Source organism: Silene latifolia, chromosome 2, assembly GCF_048544455.1.
Source record: "Silene latifolia isolate original U9 population chromosome 2, ASM4854445v1, whole genome shotgun sequence".
In the NCBI taxonomy this organism is placed as follows: domain Eukaryota; kingdom Viridiplantae; phylum Streptophyta; class Magnoliopsida; order Caryophyllales; family Caryophyllaceae; genus Silene; species Silene latifolia.
Window position 1 is genome coordinate 160934432 of NC_133527.1, and position 19947 is coordinate 160954378.

General features: G+C 36.1%; 2 protein-coding genes across 3 annotated transcripts; one reads left to right on the plus strand and one right to left on the minus strand.

The window, feature by feature from the left end:
- The first annotated feature begins 8102 nt into the window (after window positions 1-8102).
- On the plus strand, window positions 8103-10409 carry LOC141643206 (putative UDP-arabinopyranose mutase 2). Its single transcript, XM_074452252.1, has 4 exons — window positions 8103-8567; window positions 9203-9453; window positions 9603-9771; window positions 9862-10409. Exons 1-4 carry the CDS (start codon window positions 8262-8264, stop codon window positions 10183-10185), a joined length of 1050 nt encoding a protein of 349 aa, XP_074308353.1. The 5' UTR covers window positions 8103-8261; the 3' UTR covers window positions 10186-10409.
- A 166-nt stretch (window positions 10410-10575) lies between these two features.
- On the minus strand, window positions 10576-18666 carry LOC141643204 (tRNA (guanine(26)-N(2))-dimethyltransferase 2-like). 2 transcript variants are annotated; one of them, XM_074452250.1, is made up of 13 exons: window positions 18536-18666; window positions 18260-18451; window positions 16335-16637; window positions 16008-16095; window positions 15507-15628; window positions 14712-14851; window positions 14546-14618; window positions 13202-13290; window positions 12975-13080; window positions 12342-12554; window positions 11856-12050; window positions 11323-11400; window positions 10576-11088 (listed from the first exon to the last, which is right to left on the minus strand). In XM_074452250.1, exons 2-13 carry the CDS (start codon window positions 18371-18373, stop codon window positions 10846-10848), a joined length of 1764 nt encoding a protein of 587 aa, XP_074308351.1. In that variant the 5' UTR covers window positions 18374-18451; window positions 18536-18666; the 3' UTR covers window positions 10576-10845. The 2 variants fall into 2 exon arrangements, with proteins under 2 accessions (XP_074308351.1, XP_074308352.1); XM_074452251.1 differs by having other exon boundaries at window positions 18260-18392; window positions 18536-18634.
- Window positions 18667-19947: the final 1281 nt, after the last annotated feature.

The following is a 19947-nucleotide window of genomic DNA, read 5'->3' on the forward strand; positions in this document are numbered from 1 at the left end:
CTTACCACTTACCCAAAACGTGATTGGGGTGAGATTGATGAAGTTACCTCCACCCAAGTCATGAAAATTCTTCGACCTGACGACGATAATGGCCCAACCAACATTTATGCCCTTGAATTAACTGCCCCAATTAGGTTCATCTTTAACCTAATCTTTCGAAACCTTGTTCCAAGCAATAACAGTCGAGGGAGATGCTCTCTCCTTGACATGCTCCTTATTCACCACATTGCCAAACACAAAGCAATTAACCTTCCCCGTCTTATGTTCCACCGAATTCAAGAGATGTCCACCGAATTCCAAAATGGCAACTTTGACAAAAATGTCGTGGTACCATATGGCATGTGGCTCTCCATTGTTTTTGTAAATGAAGGATTGGTAATGAAAGGAAGCCCCGCAATTGAAAATTTGAGTAATGAGATGACTCCAGGCCTACTTTCTCGGATGAACATGGAGATTTGCAATGGAAAATTGGTAAGGAAAAATCAAGGTGTAGGTGATTCTACGGTTGGCTCAACTGTTGATCAGGGAGTGGTTGTTGCCAAGTTGGATCAACTTGTTGGGCTTGTGAATCATTTAATCAAGGAAAATGCAAAGCTTAGGGATGAAGTGACTGACCTCCGGACCATGAATGAGGACATCTTTGAACGTCTTGATGACAAGAAGCTAAAAGCTAAGGCATCAACATTGCCTCCCTAAACCTTTCTTCTCTTAACCCGTAATATTATATTGTGGCTTGTGTTCCAAGACTCTTTTGCAAACTCTGAATGTTTTTTATTTTGCTCGAACAATATTTGCATTTGGTTTGAATCGTATAGCTAGTTCGAACATGTTTTATCCCTCCTTGATGATTGATGAGTCATAATTATATACATATTTATGCCTCCCCTTAATTGTTTTTTATACGGTTTTCGTGCTAAATTATATTAATTACATGCCTTTTATGTTAGAATGTCGATACTTCCGCTTTTTTATGTTTAATGCAGGAATGATGCATTTGAGGAGCAAAGAAATGAAATGGGCATCGCAGAGTAGCCATGAAGGAATACACGAAGCATGGCATGGGAATCCATAAGAATGAAGGAAGAGAAGATAAGAAGACAACACAAAGAAAGGAGCTGAAGATGGGTAGTTCCTTGATCAACTGAGCATAGGCTCGATCGAGGAAGTTGTTTACTCGATCGAGTAGCCCTAGGCTTGATCGAGGAACCTCTTATTTCCATAGTTTCCGCAATTTTCCTTAAGTCGGTTATGTTTTATTATAAATACCTAAACTCGTACCCTTGTTTATTTACACTTTATATTCCGTAGGTTTAGTAGAATTCCTCTAAAAACTCTCTTAGAATACTTAGTTTAGTTTAATGATTGTTCTTACTTCCGGATCTAAGCTATTTTACGGTATTGTTCTAATCTTTCTTCAATAGTTATTATTCAATCTTTATTCATCTTTTATCATTGTTAATCATGTTTTCTTATATTGTTATTGTTGTTATTGTTATTAGTATGAGTAGTTAAATCTTCTATCTAGAGTGAAAGGGGATCTAGGTTGTTAGAAAAGGGATTACTTATGAATTGATTGTTAAATTGCCTTTTGATTGTTGTTTAATCATCGTCTTAAATCTAGTTGATTAATTACTAGTCAGAATTGATTGATTAGTCTTGCATAAACTAGGATTATCACCGACAGGGTTAAGACTAGTATAGGCCACGATAATTGAATTAGACTGACTTAATAATAGCGATTGCATGTTAAGTTAGATCTAAAAGACATATTAGAATCGACCGATCATATGACTCTCAAAAATATATATTGCTCAATCAATGAATTAAACCTTACCCTTTGATGACTATCTAGTGAACCCGATCCCTAGACTCTTTAATATTATTGTTATTCATCTTTATTTCACTTGCTATTAGTTGTTAGAAATCAAACATTCAAAACCCCCAAAAATTGGTTACTTTAAGACAGACTTAAATATTAACAAACTAGAATAATTACCTCGCCTCTTTGTGGATTCGACCCTTCTTACCGCTAGCTATTAGTTAGTAGTAATTTAGGTTTACTTTGATTAAGGTGATACGACTTTAGCCTTATCAATGATGTCAAGAGGGGGAAGTAGTTCTAATGTGCTTATGTGTGATCTCGTAAGTCTTAGGCTAACGTTCACCGTGCTTATGTCTTAGCTTCCATGGTTAGATGTTTTACTTAGCCAAGCATGTTAAACTTTCCACATACCTTGATCATGTTTTTAAATTATGAATTATGTTGAAATGACCAAAAACCGACTAACCAAGGGCTAAGGGGGAATATCACACATGTTTGAACTTGTCATCATCAAAGAGGGAATTTGTTAGAACACACTTAGTTGATGATGTCAAGTTCCTTTGTTATTTGATTGTTTGTTCTTAGTTACAAATGCTTAGTGATTGAAGCAATCAAATGGACTTTCAAGAAGGCCTAACAAGATCAAAATGAAGTCAACAAGAAGTCAAGACAATGATATGATCCTAGCCTTAGTCGAAAATTGTAAGAGTAAGTGTAACATTCTCAAACGTCAAGTGGCTGCAAAACCATGCAACAGTGTACTGCACTGTGGTTTCTGATACTACCGTATGGAGGAATGTTTATACAAAAAGTTTAAGTGTTAAAATCTTTACAAATTTCATATTCTCAAAGCTTTAACATTTGAATCATCAAAGTTTGAAAACAAATCTGAAATTTTAACTCATTAATCTCCATTGTTAAATCCTCTAGATGTGTGCATTTGCTTTTTACCAAAATGGTAAGTTGAACTTGTCAAAGTTTTAAAGCTAGAAAAGTTTTTTGCCAATTTGGTAAAATGTCACATGTTGAGTGTTTTGGGAAGAGTTTTCTGATTTTGATTAAAGTCTTGTGCCTCAAGCCTAAAACTTAACACTTACCATCACTCAAAGGCTACCTATTTTATATTGGATTTAATTAACCTAAGTTGTACTTCTTCGTGATCAAATCCATTATAAATAGTGTGCCTTAGCTTCATTTATTTCCCAATACTTTCCGAAGCATTTATTGTAAAACCTTGCAAATCATTTGTGCATTTAAAGCCTTAGTTCTTCAAGCATTTGCAAAACGTTTTTCAGATTTTAAAAGTCTTCGTTTGTTTTCAAAAAACGGTAAACCTCCAAGTATCAGTTCGATGCACTGTGACATAATGAGTTTGTTCCATGATTCTCGTGTTTAAGTCTTAATCGTGATCTACAAGTTCATTAAATGAACCCTTGAGATTCAAAGACTCTGTAAACCTGTGAGATAGAACATATAAACTCTTGAAGCGGAGTAGCTTTAAGTTTGAGTGCAATCGGGGTAGATTGGCGAGTTATTTTCATTGTAAGGGTTTAATTGTTTGAGTAAATTTCTAAACAAGCAATAAAATAATGGTTGGACGTAGGCCTCAGAGTAGAGGCTGAACCAATTTTTAAAAATGTCGTTTGTCTGTTCATTTACTATTATGTTCTTTCACTTTGCTATTTCTCGTTCATACCTATTTAAGTTCTGTGTCACAGTCAGCTATACTGTGACATAAAACTGATGTACAATCTTGTGAACTTACATTCTATTAAGTTTTTCAAGGTTTGTGCTTTAAGGTTCTCTACTTAAGTTATCAATTAACTAAGTTAAGAACAAATTTTAAAAAGGTACACTTAATTCACCCCCTCCCCCTCTTAGGTGTTTATCGTTCCTAACTCTTCAACCTTTTTTCTTTATTAGTATTGTTACCATTATTCCATCTCACAGCTATATAACTGAATAGTATCCTATTATTATTTAACCCGCTACGATTCCGAGTAATAATTTCTTACTAAACATAATTATCCATTTCCAAAAGTATGGAGTAATACATTATGTTATGAAACGGAATATATAATAATAATAATAAATAATATAAGATGGGAAGACATTACTTGTGACGATATTGTTATAATAATATTTATAGCAAGTAACAATAAATATAGTAATAATAATAATATGACATAATAAAAGGGATTTTCCTAGAGACTTCCTAGTATCATCCTAACTTCTATAAAAACAAAACTAGACCTATTAATAAATTACTTTTGCACAACAACTCACATAAGAGAGAGAGAGAGAGAGAGAGAGAGAGAGAGAGAGAGAGAGAGAGAGAGAGAGAGAGAGAGAGAGAGAGAGAGAATTTGAAGGGAGAATTAAAGGGGGCCTTATCATCCTTTCGCCTCAAGATCTATAGGTAAGACCGTCTTATAACTAATCCGTCTTTCAATTAATTATGTCGTTGACCCACCATGACCTTGACCCACCTTGGACCATCGTTGACGACCCCTTGACCGCCATTGACCGAGTATTTAGGGGTTTGACCATGTAATTATTATTGCTATTATTGTTGTTGAATGGACCGACTTTGCGCTGGTTTTAACCCTTGTGCATGGCTGACCTAAGGCAGGCTAAGGACTGGGTGTTGTCTTGGGTGGAGTGGAGATCATGTTGGTGGTCGTGGGTGGTGGTTAGCGGTAGTAAACCGGTTGTTTATATAGGGTGGTCGAGTTGTTGTTATTACTGTTGGGGTTGAGCTGATGTTTGGCTCGTGTTTTGGAGGGATTAAAGGTGGGGTTTTGGGACGTGGTTCACCATGGTTGGGAATAGTGTGGTGGTGTTCCACGGTGGTGTGGTTGGTGGTGGTTTGGGTTGTGTTTGGTGGCTAAAAACTGTGTGTGTAGGGTGGTGTTGTGTTGTTTGTTGTTGAGTGTCGTGTGTCGTGTGTAGGGCTGCCTTTAGGGTCGTGCTTAGGGTAACTGTGGTGGCTGGTCAGGGTCGTGTTGCACCGTGGACATGGGTGGCGTGGTGGTGGATATGGTTGGTTAGGGTGTATAAATCGTGGGTGTATGATGAGTCACGGGTTGTTGTTGTTTGTTGTTGATGCTGCTGGTGTGGGGCTGTTTTTGGCAGCCGTGTGTGGTGTTGTTGTTGATTGTTGGTGTGTGGTTAGGTGGTTGTTGGTGGTGGCTCACGGTGGAACTTTGGGTAGATGGTTGTCGTGCTAATGGTGGTATTTCTAACATGCATGCCTGCAATGTGATGAAAATATAGTTAAGTTTAATCATTTCTAATTCATTAAATGCTTTTGTGGTATTTTATACAAGTTCTTTCAAACCTTTGGACTTTTTCTTTTGTTGAAGTGACTTAATGGCTCTTAAAAAACCCAAGTCCAGTACATTTAAATCTGGAGAATTAGGTTGTTGATGAGCAAATTCAATACTCCACCCATCTGAACTTCCTGCACTTCTGAATTCAACATCTTTATTGTTAATATGGGGTCTTGCATTGTCCTGTTGTATGAGGATGTGTTTACTTTGAATTTTGATTCAAGGACGGCCAACTTGGCTGATTAAGACATGAAGTATCCAGCCACAAATCTGAAGTTCTCTAATCCCCATTCTAAATTGTATAATTAAGACTAAGTATTGTGTAATTTTATTTTACTGTTGTAACTAAGACTAAGTACTATAATTTAGGTGGTTAAATCGTGTAATTTAATGAAATGGAGGCATGTCTCCATAAGTACCCTCAATGTTGTAATTTTAATCATAGACTAAATTATGTACTTTGTTTAATTATGGAACTATTTGGAACAGTCTTAATTATAGACTAAGGCCCTGTTCTTTCTGACTTTTTAGAGTTGATCAATCGAATCTGAATGGAGCTGAATGAATCGAATCGAATCGAATGGAGTCAATCGAATCGAATGGAGTGAGCTGATGAATCGAATCGAATAGAGTGAGTTGAATGAATCGAATCGAATAAAGTGAATTGATTTGAATCGAATCGAAATAATCATATTAATATTAATAATATTAGTAATAATAATATTTAATATTATTGTTATTATCAGCTATAATAATACTAATATTCATAGCATAATACTATTTATACTAATACTAAAAATTTTAAGAAAAAAATTATAATATTATATATGAATAATCATAAATTATAATAATGAAAAAATAGTAATTTTTTACTAATAATATTCTTAATAACAATAATAAATAATAATGTCAATATTAATAATGATATTAGTAAAAATAGTTGTTTCGAATAAAAACACTCATGTAAGAGTTGCTCGAATCCGGGTCGGGTCAACGCGCTCCTCTCAAACGATGGCACCTCGAACCTATGCTTGCTCTCTCCGGATGGATCTTTTACGCGTAACAAATAGGGCCTCGAAGGGTTCGCAATAGGTCCTTCTCTGATGCCTTAAGGTACTGGTGGATAGTTGAGACCTTGCTTGAAGCTAAGGTTTCGTGCCCTCTCATAGTAGCTCGAGTAGTCTTACTTCTAGAGAGAGGAAGTTGTTGGTGAGAAGTATTTTACCATTGATTGGTCAATAATGAGGTATTTATAGGTTTCTATGTATACCTCAAATGATCGCTTGGAAAGCATGGTTACCATATTCGCTATGAATACGCCTTACCGATTCGCGATTCGCTTATAGAAAATGTGTTATATGTATTTTCAGTAATCAATTTGATAGAATTCGGTTTTAACGATTCGTGATTCGTAGGGTATCAAGCGAATCCTAAACCATGTTTTCAAGCGTGTTGACTTGTATGACTCCATATTGGCTAGTGGGTCAAGTCGGTTGAGTGTGCCCCATCAATAATATTAATAATAAATGTTATTAATTTTAATAATAATACCAATAATAATTATAACAACAACAACAATAATAATAATAATAATAATAATAATAATAATAATAATAATAATAATAATAATAATAATATTAACATTAATAACATTATTATTCACAACAACAACAACAATAACATTATTATTCATTTTAATAATAATAATATTCATAATAATAATACTAATAGTAATTATAATAAATAAATTATTATTAACATTATTATTAACAATATTTTAAATATAATAATAATAATAAAGAATAATAATATTAAAAAATAGTATTATTGATAACAAAATTAATAATAACTATTAAATTTAAGATGAGTAAAGCTGAAATGAGTTGAACTTAATGGAGAATGAATCGAATCAATCAATCAATCGAATGGAGTGGTGAAATGAAATGAAATGAATCGAATCGAATCGAATGAATCGAATCAATCGAATCGAATGAATGGAGTGAATCGAATCGAACTAAATCGAATAGAGCTAAGTCGAATCGAAATGGTGAAAAATAAAGGAAAAACAGCCTAAATTATGGAACTCAAATTTGAAGGGAACAATTAAGCATAAGTCACCTTTATTCACTTTTGTTTAACTCTCCTAATTATTCTACTCTCTCTCCACTCAACAAGACCCACGATAATGTTTTATTCATATTTTAACTCCCTCCTTAATCATTGTGCCCAAAAACAAAGGTAAGAAAATAGAGGATTAGGTAGTATTATTTGTTTTTTGTTGTGAAATCATTTTTATTGCGTCTATATGTCAGTGTCTTATCACCTACTCCCTCATTCACTATAATGTTCCCTCTTTCTCAAAAAGGATTATTTAAGTAATGTTCCCCTTTCTTTTTTTGGTAATTGTTACTCTTATTTTATTCATCTCTCTCTCTCCTATCACCAAACCCCACACAACTCTTTTACTCTTATTTTATTGTTTTCCTTAATGTTTTGGCCGCACAATTCTTTATTTAACTCTTAATTATTCATCCATCTCCCCTATCACGAAACCCCACCCAACCATTTCCTCATTTTTTTATAGTTTTCCTAAAGTATTGTGCTCCTATGATATGAGAACATTATAATGAATGAGAAGAAATATTATTTTATTTCCTAACAAAATGGGTCACCTTTAACTATATTAACATAATTTGGTATACAATCCGACCCGTCTCTCACTTATAATGAATACTCTATATCATAAGAGAGACTAATTATTCCACTTTTCACTTTACTCCAACAGAAAACATGGCATAAATAGCATTGAACTCTTCCAATTTTTTTCCCTTCTAACACACCACCTTTAAAATAGAGCACACCTGAAGTAACGCTACCTCACTCGTTTATTTTCACTTCCCCCATAAAAAAAACCTTAATTTAAGGAAACGCAAAGAGCAAAATCACGTGCCGAACACGCCGTTCACGCACGTGCTACCACGTACTTCACATTTTCTCCTATAAAATGCTCACTATATATGACACTCTCTTCTACTTACGAAATAAATCAACCGTTTTTCCATAACTAACTCTTCATATGCTCTGTTTTTTTCCTGGTTTGATCAAAAATGTCGACACCATTGCTGAAAGACGAGCTTGACATCGTGATTCCGACAATCAGGAATCTCGATTTCCTCGAAATGTGGAGACCGTTCTTTGAAAAATACCATTTGATCATTGTACAAGATGGTGATCCTACAAAAACGATCAACGTTCCGGTAGGGTTCGATTATGAACTTTACAATAGAAATGACATTAACAAAATGTTGGGTCCTAAGGCTAGTTGCATTTCCTTCAAGGATTCGGCTTGTCGTTGTTTCGGGTACATGGTTTCTAAGAAGAAATACATCTACACCATTGATGATGATTGCTTTGTATGTCTCCCTTTCTCTTTCTTTTGTTTTTCGTTTTTATTGACGTAAATTCTTTGTTGATTTTGGTATATGAATTTAGTTGTGTTGCAGTTGGAATTTTGTGGGTTGAAATTTGAATTTATATCCGGATTTTGCCCGTTTCTCGATAAAAATCATATTTTTCTTATATCTTGATGATATTTTGTTGCATGTTTATATGGGGGCTTGGATGATAATAAGATCGGTTTGTTTCTTGTAAGACCGTTGTAGGACATACAATGATTTTTTAATACTTTCTTCGTCACAAGTATTTGTTTATCTTTTATTTTATATAACAAGTTTTTAAAACATGTGTACATAGATAGTTCCTTCTCAAATTTGAAGCTTTTTGGATGCTCTTCCATTACAAATGGATGATGCATCATTGAATTCAATAATTACTCCCTCTATCTCAGTGAATAGTTTACGTTTATTCTAAGGGAGTTGGGGATTTCACTTTCGATCTTTAATTTGATGCAATAGCCCTTCCGACAGGAATCATATGCTCTTCCATCTCAAATTTGTCCTCTTAATTCTGTCAAACAATACCAGTTTCACAAATTTATCCTGGGAATTAAGGCTTTTATTTTAATTTGTTTTCTTGGATTTATGCATAGGTTGCGAAAGACCCATCTGGAAAAGACATAAATGCACTGGAGCAACACATAAAGAACCTTTTGTGCCCATCAACCCCTTTCTTCTTCAACACTTTGTATGATCCTTTCCGTGATGGTGCCGACTTTGTGCGTGGATACCCCTTCAGCCTACGCGAGGGTGTTCCAACGGCCGTTTCCCATGGTCTATGGCTCAACATCCCTGATTACGATGCACCAACACAGCTTGTCAAGCCTCTTGAAAGGAACACTAGGCGAGTCTACCAGCACACTTAACTATCAAATCTTCAGTCAATATTCTAGTCCGGATTATTATTCTAAATGCCGACATATTTGAACCCGGATCACGAGTCCATCCATGATTATTTGATTAATGTATTCAATAAAATTTGTGTGATTTTAGGTATGTGGATGCTGTATTGACTATCCCAAAGACAACATTGTTCCCCATGTGTGGTATGAACCTGGCCTTTGACCGAGATCTCATCGGCCCTGCCATGTACTTTGGCCTTATGGGTGATGGTCAGCCAATCGGACGTTACGACGATATGTGGGCTGGATGGTGCATTAAGGTGCCTTGATTCACTCCCTACTATCTAATTAGCTGATAAATGCTCATCTAACACGGAAATTCAAATAAATATGGATGGATTTGGTTTCAGGTGATATGCGACCATTTGGGACTAGGAGTGAAGACGGGTCTACCATACATCTACCACAGCAAAGCCAGCAACCCATTCACAAACTTAAGGAAAGAGTACAAGGGCATATTCTGGCAAGAAGAGATAATCCCCTTCTTCCAATCTGCAGTCATTCCAAAAGAATGCACCACTGTCCAGCAGTGCTACCGTGAACTTGCTAAGCAAGTCAAGGACAAACTCACCAAGCTCGATCCCTACTTCGACAAGCTCGCTGATGCTATGGTCACTTGGATCGAGGCCTGGGATGAGCTTAACCCACCTAAGCAGGCCAATGCCTCCAAGTAGATCAACCCGGCTAAGAAGCCAAATTCATCATTGCCAAGATGACGCTGGTTACCCGCTTTTGTACCAGTCCTGTTATATTTTTCAGTATTTACTTCTGTACTTTTGCTTTTCTTTCGGGCTTCTTTGGTCACAACATTAGCTTTTCTGTGATTGCTGAATTGAAACTCTTATTGTAATCAGCTATATTTTGTCTTATAAGAATAAAGAGACCTGTGCTTGTTTCATTGTTTGGCTTTTATACGGTCCGACAGAGCAATTTTTCAAAAACTTGTCCAAAACCCTTTTAAAAGGATCGCCGACAGATTGTCTTCTCAATCGCAGGATATCATATGGACTAAAACACTATAATATGAATTTGTTTGAAGTTGCCACTTCGACACTTTCAAGGCAAAATCAACCAACCACGTATGTATTTAACATTTGGGATTAAGCCATGTCGACTTTTTCAGATTCATGAATAGAATCGATATTTGATACCATGGTCGATAGAACAATAGTTAAGCTGCAAAAAGGCAAGCATCTTCACTAGTTCACTTACTATCAATATATAGAGGAATCTAATCACTAAGAGTTCAATCAAAAAATCGTGTAAACTTTAAAACATCATGTCATCAAAACATGAAAACATAATTTTGAAGAAAACGTTAAAAAGAAGGAATATTACGGTTCTGGCTCGGAGGCCGTATCGTCAGTCTTCAGACGCTTACCGTTGGGCTGTTCACTTTCTTCATGGCTAGAAGAACCATTAATGGCATCAGGGCCAAGAAGAGAGACATGTTTGTTGGTAACTTGACGGCCTGCCCTAAGCTTCGGACCCCAATGCTTTTCTGGGTTTGGAAGAAATCGAGCTACTTTCTTTGCTTGAGCATTGCTTAAAGAGGCGACCGCTCGAGTGAAGTTTGCCTGCAAAAATAAGATTTGGTAACACAAATTCTCACATATGTAAGGTGGTTTTACACTAGTATTATCGTAAATTAACCCTCAAAGAACAACTTCTAGTAATTACGTAATTTATGGTATGTGTGTCTTTAATGAATGATTTTACAATATTTAATTATAAATCAATTTAAACAGAGAAATTGGAAGGCCATGAGAAGGGAAGATATAGGTCGGGGAAAACTGAAAAATTATATGTACCTGAAGTTCTGGTTCCTTGGAAAGTATAACACTTCCTGATTGATCAGGAGCCTGAGGTTTTACTGGGTGGTTTTTCACCTACATATACCATGCAGATTCCTCGTGAGTTCATGAATTACACAGACAGTATATGCCCTCAAATTGCCGAATTGTGTATATTAGGGTTTCCGAGTATCATGGTAAAGTGCCAAAAAAAAGTGAGAACCCCTCCAACTAAAATCTTCTCATGATTTGGAGATGAAGAATAAAAATGCTAAATTCTACTCCCTCTGTCATGGTCATTTGTTGTCCTTTTCTATATTTGAGTATCTCAGTGAGTTGTCCTTTCTATTTTAAGAATGAACTTAATGAACAATTTGATCATTCACACTCAATTTGTTACACTTGTCATTTAGTAATTGGTCTATTTCTCTTTTCTTGGTCTTTGTGCCAAAACCAAATGACAACAATTGATCGGGACGGAGGGAGTATTTAATTTAGAGTAGACTGAAAGAACTCTTGTCTTTGAGAATGAACGGCTTCATGTTACTTACCCAACAACGCATAATGTCCCAAATGACGTTCATGGGAGCATCCGTTTTTAGACCCAGTGGACTGGCATGTGTTCCTGATATACGATATCCAGCATTAAGCAAGGCAGAACGGAAAATTACAGCTGCAGGAGCTGTGCACTTCACAGTTGCACACAGATTGTGCAGGCACAAAAACAATGGTACATCAGGTAGCTCCTGTGTATGACAGTTAGAATATAAGAATCCATATGAGAGTTAAAAACTTAAAAATTATTTATTCTACAAAAATCAATTAATCTCTTCACAAGTGATCTCATACGATTTTAGTGTGAGGCTAAACCATTTAACAAACCCGCTGCCCTAATCTACCCATCAACCAATTAAAATATCGAAATAAAGTAACGTCTCATTATAAGGGTCGGTCTCACGATAATGTTATCAAGAGAGTGGGACTGTCTCATATGAGAGTTTGTGAAAAATAATATTGTTATACGGAGTATAACATACCTCTGAAATTGTTGTTAGGATAGCAACAATACGTTCATAAGCAGGATAGCGATCCTTCATAGCTTTCACATCAGTCAAAATGGAGGTCACCCATTCTTGATCATGTATAGGAGCAGACCATATAGGCCCGCCCATGTTGAATCTCTTACCACAATCAGTACAATCTTGGGGGATGACAGGACCATAGCCCGGGCAGTATTTCACACTCTTGTTCTGGACAAACAAGAATAACGAACCAATTTATTCATTTAAAAAAAAAAAAAAAAAAAAAAAAACAAGGCCGTCTCACTCTAATATAATGTGAGACCAACCACTTTATTACTAATTAAAAAAATTAGTCTCTTGTATGACCATTTTGCAATAATATAATGTAAGACCAACCCCTTCAGTTATATCCAAAAACTTGTATGGGACGGCTTTACAACTGTCTCAAACAAGACTCATTGTTAGCTATAGCCACCCATATACATATTAACCCACTATCTCAAAGAGTAACTACCTCATTTTAAAAATGGTATGGGTCAGTCCCACGATAACATTATCATGAGACCGTCTCATACGAGAATTTGGGAAGCTGAAACGCTTGCTACAAAGGTGCACAAAATGAAGAGCCTATCTGAATTCCAAGAATACCTTTGTGACCGTTCTTCCTAGAGGTTGGAGATGGAAGGAATCACATCCAACACACTGGTATACATACGATAGTTTGAGTGGGGTCTCCTTCATAGCGCTTGCAGAACTGAAACAAACACATAATGACCAAAAGCCATTACTCACTGTTTAATCAAAGAAAGTTCACTGGTAGATTACTTTGAAACAACAGCCTCATATGATTAGATTAAGAACAATATGTCACTTACCTGTATATGCGAACAAAAACTCGAATATAGAAGTCGATGCTGACCGAGAGTACTGGAATAATATAGCGTTTATAGCGATTGGCATGACTCTACACAGGACAGTCAAAAGATTAGCTCCATGCATTCAATGGCAAACATCAGAGCCTTAATCCCAAAATGATTTGGGGTCGGCTAACATGAATCATCCTTTAGAACCATACATAGGTTCGCACACCTCAAAATGCAAAAACATAGAAAAAGAAAAGTGAAAAGTAAATGGAGAGTGAAACATCATACAAAAGTCAAGTTAAACCTAAGGTTTGAAAATCAAAGCTCAAATTTCTTTTATAAAAACTTGGAATTTAAATCGAAAATACAAATTAAAACGATGTTTTGAAAATTGAAGGAAAAATTAATTCTACGAAATAGCTTAAAATTACACCAAGTATTATTTTATAATTTTTTTGGTAAAACGTGTAATCAATCCGAAAAGAACAAATGATTTTGTTAAAAATAATTATAAAATAAAAACACTAAATATTTCAAACAAGAGCAGATACTAAAAATCCACATGTATAATTTCCCTCCGTTGTGCCCTCTCCATCACCATTCTCTCTTCAAGCCCGAGAAATCTCATATCATGTTCTATCACTCTCAATGGCAAATTAAAAAAAAATGCTTTGGTGACAATCTATTATAACTTTCAATTCGTTGACATAGATAAGTTGAAAATCGTTTTCAGCAAATGAACAAAGTATATGCGGTCAAAAGACATGTAGTCCTTCATGTCTCGATCTCTCGTTCATGTATAAGTGTACAACTACTCGAACAAGAGCTAAAACTGAGAAAATCATAGGTCTCAGCCTACTAACAAACAAATCTCAGAGTTACAGTTTTTTCCATTTATTTGGAGTTTGGATATTTCACTCTTGATGTCATATTTATCAAGCCCATTCAGCATTCAAATCACCTAAATGTAAACAATGATAAAAGCTCAAACATTTAACCAGGATTGTATAACTAGTATACATTTTTCGAAAACTGCCTACAAGTCTAGAACAGACAATAAAAACACAATGTATAATTACGCAAATGATGGATTATAATTTCTAATGTAAAAAGTTTGCCAATGAATAAACTTCCTCGTTCCCATTTTATGATAACGAATAAACTCGTCACTTGGGAATCACTCTTTTTGTATGTTATTTATGGTCAATATGGTTCATAACCCACACATCTACCATCAACTTGCATTTCAATCCACATCTTAGTATGTTCTTTAACTTGTTCACGGACGGAAAAGAGGAAAGAGGAAAGAGAAAACAGATCTCAAAAGAACAGAGGGAAACAATGTTTATAACCCACCTCAATAGAGGCAAGCAAAATCCTCAAAGCCATTTCATGACAATACTTTGATCTCAATGGAATTGAACCATACCTGTTTGAAAAATCAAGTTTCAGTACTACATCATAAAACAAATTCCACTACGAAAATTCAACAACCAGCCATGAAGATTAGGAAATTACATACTTTGAATAGCAAACCTCAGCATTACCCCCACAAAGCACAGCCATATCTGTCGCTGTGCACATTATCATGCCCCCATCAACAACAGACTGAACAGCAGAGTCCAAAAACACAGATGGTGAACCATATGGATCAAGATCAACCTGAATTGAATACATACAGCCGTAACTACGTGTTAGTAAGCTATGAAGGAGATAAAACAAAGCACCACTGACAGCGAGGAAGAAGTCACAAGAAGATAATACAAATTGTTGCACATCAGTATAATTTACTCCCTGTGTTTCATATATAGCCAGTCTCGCATTTTAAGACACACAGTTCAATCTCCTGTATCTCTCAAAATATGAGGAAATATTCTGAAATGTATACCCTTATGAATTCATTTTCGCTACAAATATGAAGGTACAAGTTCCAAAATTTCCCTCGTAACAAATTTTCTAAAATTTGAAGTCAAATCAACCTCTCAAAACACAAAAATATCATACATAAAAAGCTGGAGGGATTCTTTAAGGGTGTGTTTGGATAGCAAAAGTGGAGAGAAAGGGGGGGGGGGGATTTTAAATCCCCTACTCTCCCTCCCTCTCTTTTCCCTCCAAATTCCTCAATCCAAACATACCCTAAGTTTCAGGTGTCCACAAAATTTAAATTCAATGATAGAAAAATTAATAAAAGAGCATAATCTTCTTTCAAACCAAATGTGACCATTCAGTTTTAAGAGTTTAAAGTATCAAATATAAGATGACATCCAAATACAAGTCATTTAGGGTCATGGAAAGATTTACAAGTAAGAGTATATACCACATCAAACTCATTGGGATGAGTGAGCATATAGACCCGTGCATCAGCGAAGTTTGATTCAACTTTTGCAGATGCCACAGAACCATTAAATTTTATATTCCGTTGACATGCTTCAACAGAAGCTGCAAAAGAAAGAAAAAATTATCTCTGATAAAATTCCTAAACTTTTATTGAGAGTTCAAATGCAAAATCAGAACAGGAGGAACTGTCCAGAGACTCCAGTAAACAATCTACTAAGGGAAACATGCAGACCAGCTAAGCTCCCCAACATCGGCAATGCAGAAGCTAAGGCTGCCTTAGCCCTTAGCTATAAATGGCAAATTGGGGAGACAAGGCGCAAGGCCTGACGTGAAGGCGGACCCCAATGCACAGGAGGCAAATTATTATGCAAACAAATTACGAGTAGTCTTTTCAAAATCATTTGTTACGCAAAATATTGTCTTTGGAGTAAAAAGAGTTGACGCGTACAGAATTTTTTTTTTTTTAAAAAAAAAGGGCTACCTTTATCATTGTCCAGCGCAACAACCTTGTCGACACCTTCCACTTCACGTGCATATCTCAGAGCTCTTAAGCCAGATGCAGACAATGCCTATAGATTTGGACATAGACAATCATCATACAAAAATAGTGCCTTCAATGGAGGGGATAAAAGTTCAGCATCCAACAAAAATTATGTACACTAAAAGCGGAGATTATCCCGAAAAACTTATATTAGACGGTCTTATATGTGACAGCAACTATTAACCCGGCAACTAAATGAGGAATATGAAAGGATTTGTCACAGATGAGACCGTCACAGTACAAGACTTGATAATAAGAGATAATGACCTCAAGAACTTTTGTAGGCTTGGGTTGTCGCTGAGCCTTTACTTCCGTGGCTTTCTTTGGCTCATCAGCAGTGATACCACAAACATCCTCAGCCATGGGTTCGGCAGAATTACCGTCACAGGCCCCATTAATGTTGTTCACCTCCAATTCTACTGGTTTCTCACCGTTAACAGGGGCATCGGACTTTTCTTCAGAAGCTTTAAGCGCCCCTTTAGCTTTTCTTGATACAAATGCTTCATGCTCTTCTTTACGTTTATTTATAAAAGTCCTCAGGACAGCGATGGATATGTCCCGATTATTAACCTGGTTAACACAGAAGGATATACCACATGTTAGAATCATGCAACTGACATTTAACAAACGGCAAATGATGATAAACTTCAACTATTGCAAAGCCTTTTAGATTGCGTTCAATCATTGAATAATTTTTATGAATAGAACAGCACAAATCAGAATTCAACAACAAAGACATTAATCAAAGGTGGGGTGACAAAGACCAGTCAATCAAATTCAGAAAAGATTTGAGATTCAGAAATCAGGTGAAGGACAGACATCTATCTCTTGGAACATCACTCAGCAACTGCACAACTTGTCCACTCAATAAAACTTGGGCACATCAAAACATCAGGGAACACAATAACTAAGATCATGGTCGGTCGACCAACTTTCCTGCGCATGAGCCACTCCTGCCCATCAGATACTTATCCATAAACAAGAACCCTAACGATAGCAAAGAACTTTTTAATTCTCTCCAATAAAATTATAACTTGTCCAAGTACAGAAATCTTCGAGTTTTCACTCCTCGGTCCTCTATAGAAAGAAAATACACCCTTTCATAGTATCATACACACACATTCATTATCAGCGTGCCAATATAAGACATGTGATAAATCTCATACTGTTCGTGAGAGAACATATACTAAAACTATTACTTGGCAGCCAAATCTGATGAGTAACAGACTTTCAGGAAGTGAAAAACTTTATTAACCTGTCACACTTTCACAAACAAACTTCCCTGAAGCACAATGGAAACATGGGTGATTTTATTTGACTCAGATACAAAATCATTCAACCCAATCATCTAACTCTTAAGTTCTAAATTTTTAACTATATTGCTAAAAACTTCGCAAAAGGATAAAACAAACATATTCAATCAAAAAGAAACGAAAAGTATGAATCCTTATGCAAAATAACTGAACAAGCAATCTACTCCAAAACCCTATACAAAGATCACATTTTTATCCAACCAAAATCAATTCCAATCCTAAAAGTACAAACCCAATCAAGCAAACAAGTAACTCCTTTCTCTTTGAATAGGCTGAATCCGATAACAATAAACTACTGATTTAAGTACATAAATATCCATGTTTTCACACTTCAATCCACACAAAAAAGTGGAAACACCCCTTTCATCACTACTCGAACAATGATCACCCGGGTACCACTCTAAAGTTCGAACTTTGTCTATTTAGGCACGGTTCTTTTGGACTTAATTTCTGTTCGCTTCAGTTCAATTTAAATTAAGTTTGTTCTTCAGTTCAGTTCAGTTCAGTTCGAATAGTTTCAGTCCGAAAGAAGAAGGCCGTATACTTCCCAACAGCAACTAATACAACAAATACGAGTTAGTCTTGGCGGTTTTACACTAATATAATTGCAAAAGGGATTCAAACACAACCTTATTATTAGTGGGTAAAAGTGGTTACTAAAAGATCCTGTTTCGCAATAAATTTGTGTAAAGCCGCCTTACAAAGTAATTGTGCTATATGAAATCATTAAACAACAAGCAAATGAAGCAATCAACTCAAATCCCAATACAAAGATCACAATTTTTACCCAATAAACTTCAACTCCAATCAAAAAACAACAAACCCAATTAAAATCAAACAAAATTAGAGTAATTACAAGACAAAAAAGAAGAATAAAACCTGAGTCTTATTGAAAAAAACTTGGTTTTTTTTATGCATAAGAATTTCAGCTTCTCCTTCCTTGATAATGGTATAATCATTGATATCAAATGTCCCATTTTTGGCATCACCCATCTTCTCTACTGCTGCTTAACTTTGATTGAGAAGAATATAGAGCAGTTTGAGGTTAATATACGAGAAGTTATTTGTTAACTGCACGATTAAGAGAGGGTTTATGGGTTTCAAGATTGGAAGAGCAAATATAGGAGAGTACAATTAAATTAAATTAAAAATTACCAAATTTTAATGTTAAGAGAGGCGCCTATGTTAATTTGAGAGACTCTATCTTCATGTTTGCTTGTTTTAGGAGACTATAACTAAACCCTTGTCTTGCCCTCAAATCTCAATAACAACACAACTAAACCCTTGACTTGCTTGACTCCAAAAATTCATACAAAAAATCATGTTTTCTTTAAGAAAATGTTAACCCTTCGAATTTTATTTTGTTTCTGATTATCATATTTTGTTTTTATTATTTCATTCGTTTTAAAATAAAGTTTCATAGTGTCCGTATGACATGATCGATACTGAGTTATATTCACAGAGATCTGTCTTGTCTTATAACTTACGAGACGTGACAAACAAGTTTTTTTTTTGAGGAAAACCCGGAGGTTTACTGCATTAACGATAAATCAAAAGAGACAGCATTGTTTACGATCGGAGGTAAATCATCCGACCATACAACTCGACCAACGACCCTAGGAAATAAATGAGCAAGTGCATGAGCTACACTATTGTTAACACGACAAGTATAAGACCATAAAATAGAATTAAAAGAACTACTAGCAGCTAAAATATCGTCTACGACTAACGCCAAAACACTTCTTCCTTTAGCCTTCCTTTTGAGAGCATCAATAACTTGTAGACAATCACTCTCGATCATGACCATAGGATGTCCTCTCCGGCGCGCTTCCTTAACTCTTTCGAGAATAGCCACCGCCTCAGCTACTTGCGGCTCCCAGACCTGCTCCTGCACACATGACATACCCCACAGAACCCGACCCTCCTATCACGGCAAACCACCCCCAAACTCACCCCGGTATCCTCCTTAACACATGCATCAACATTAACTTTTACAAAACCTTTCTGTGGCTTCTGCCATCCCTTCCTCCGCACCTTCACTTGGCGTCGTCTCCCACCGTCCCCATTCCCCTCATTCCCCTATCCTCCTCCATCGATCTCCTCTACAACGTCCCAAGCCCTCTTGACCACTGCCCCCGGATCAACCTCTCGTTGGTAAAAAATGACCTTATTTCGATGCTCCCATAATGCCCAACACCCCACCATAAACCTCGCTTGTTCCCGCACCCCCGTCTCCCTCCACCTTGTCTCAACCCAATCACCCACTCCCACGCCCTCCTCCTCTACTCGGTCAATCTTTAACCCCTCCCAAACCCGTTTAGCAACTACACAATCTTTAAATAAATGAATGCTAGTTTCGAAAGAAGAGTTACATAAAGAGCAAAAAGAAATATCACCTCGAACTCGAGTAGCTATATTCGCTCTTGTTGCCAACGCTTCATTGCACAGCTGCCAAAAGAAAAGTTTCACTCGGGGCCATACCGGGACATTCAAGAGCCTAGTCCACAACCACTTTTCGCGTTCCCAATTCGACGCACCACTCCAATCGATCGCTTCCCTCTCCCCTG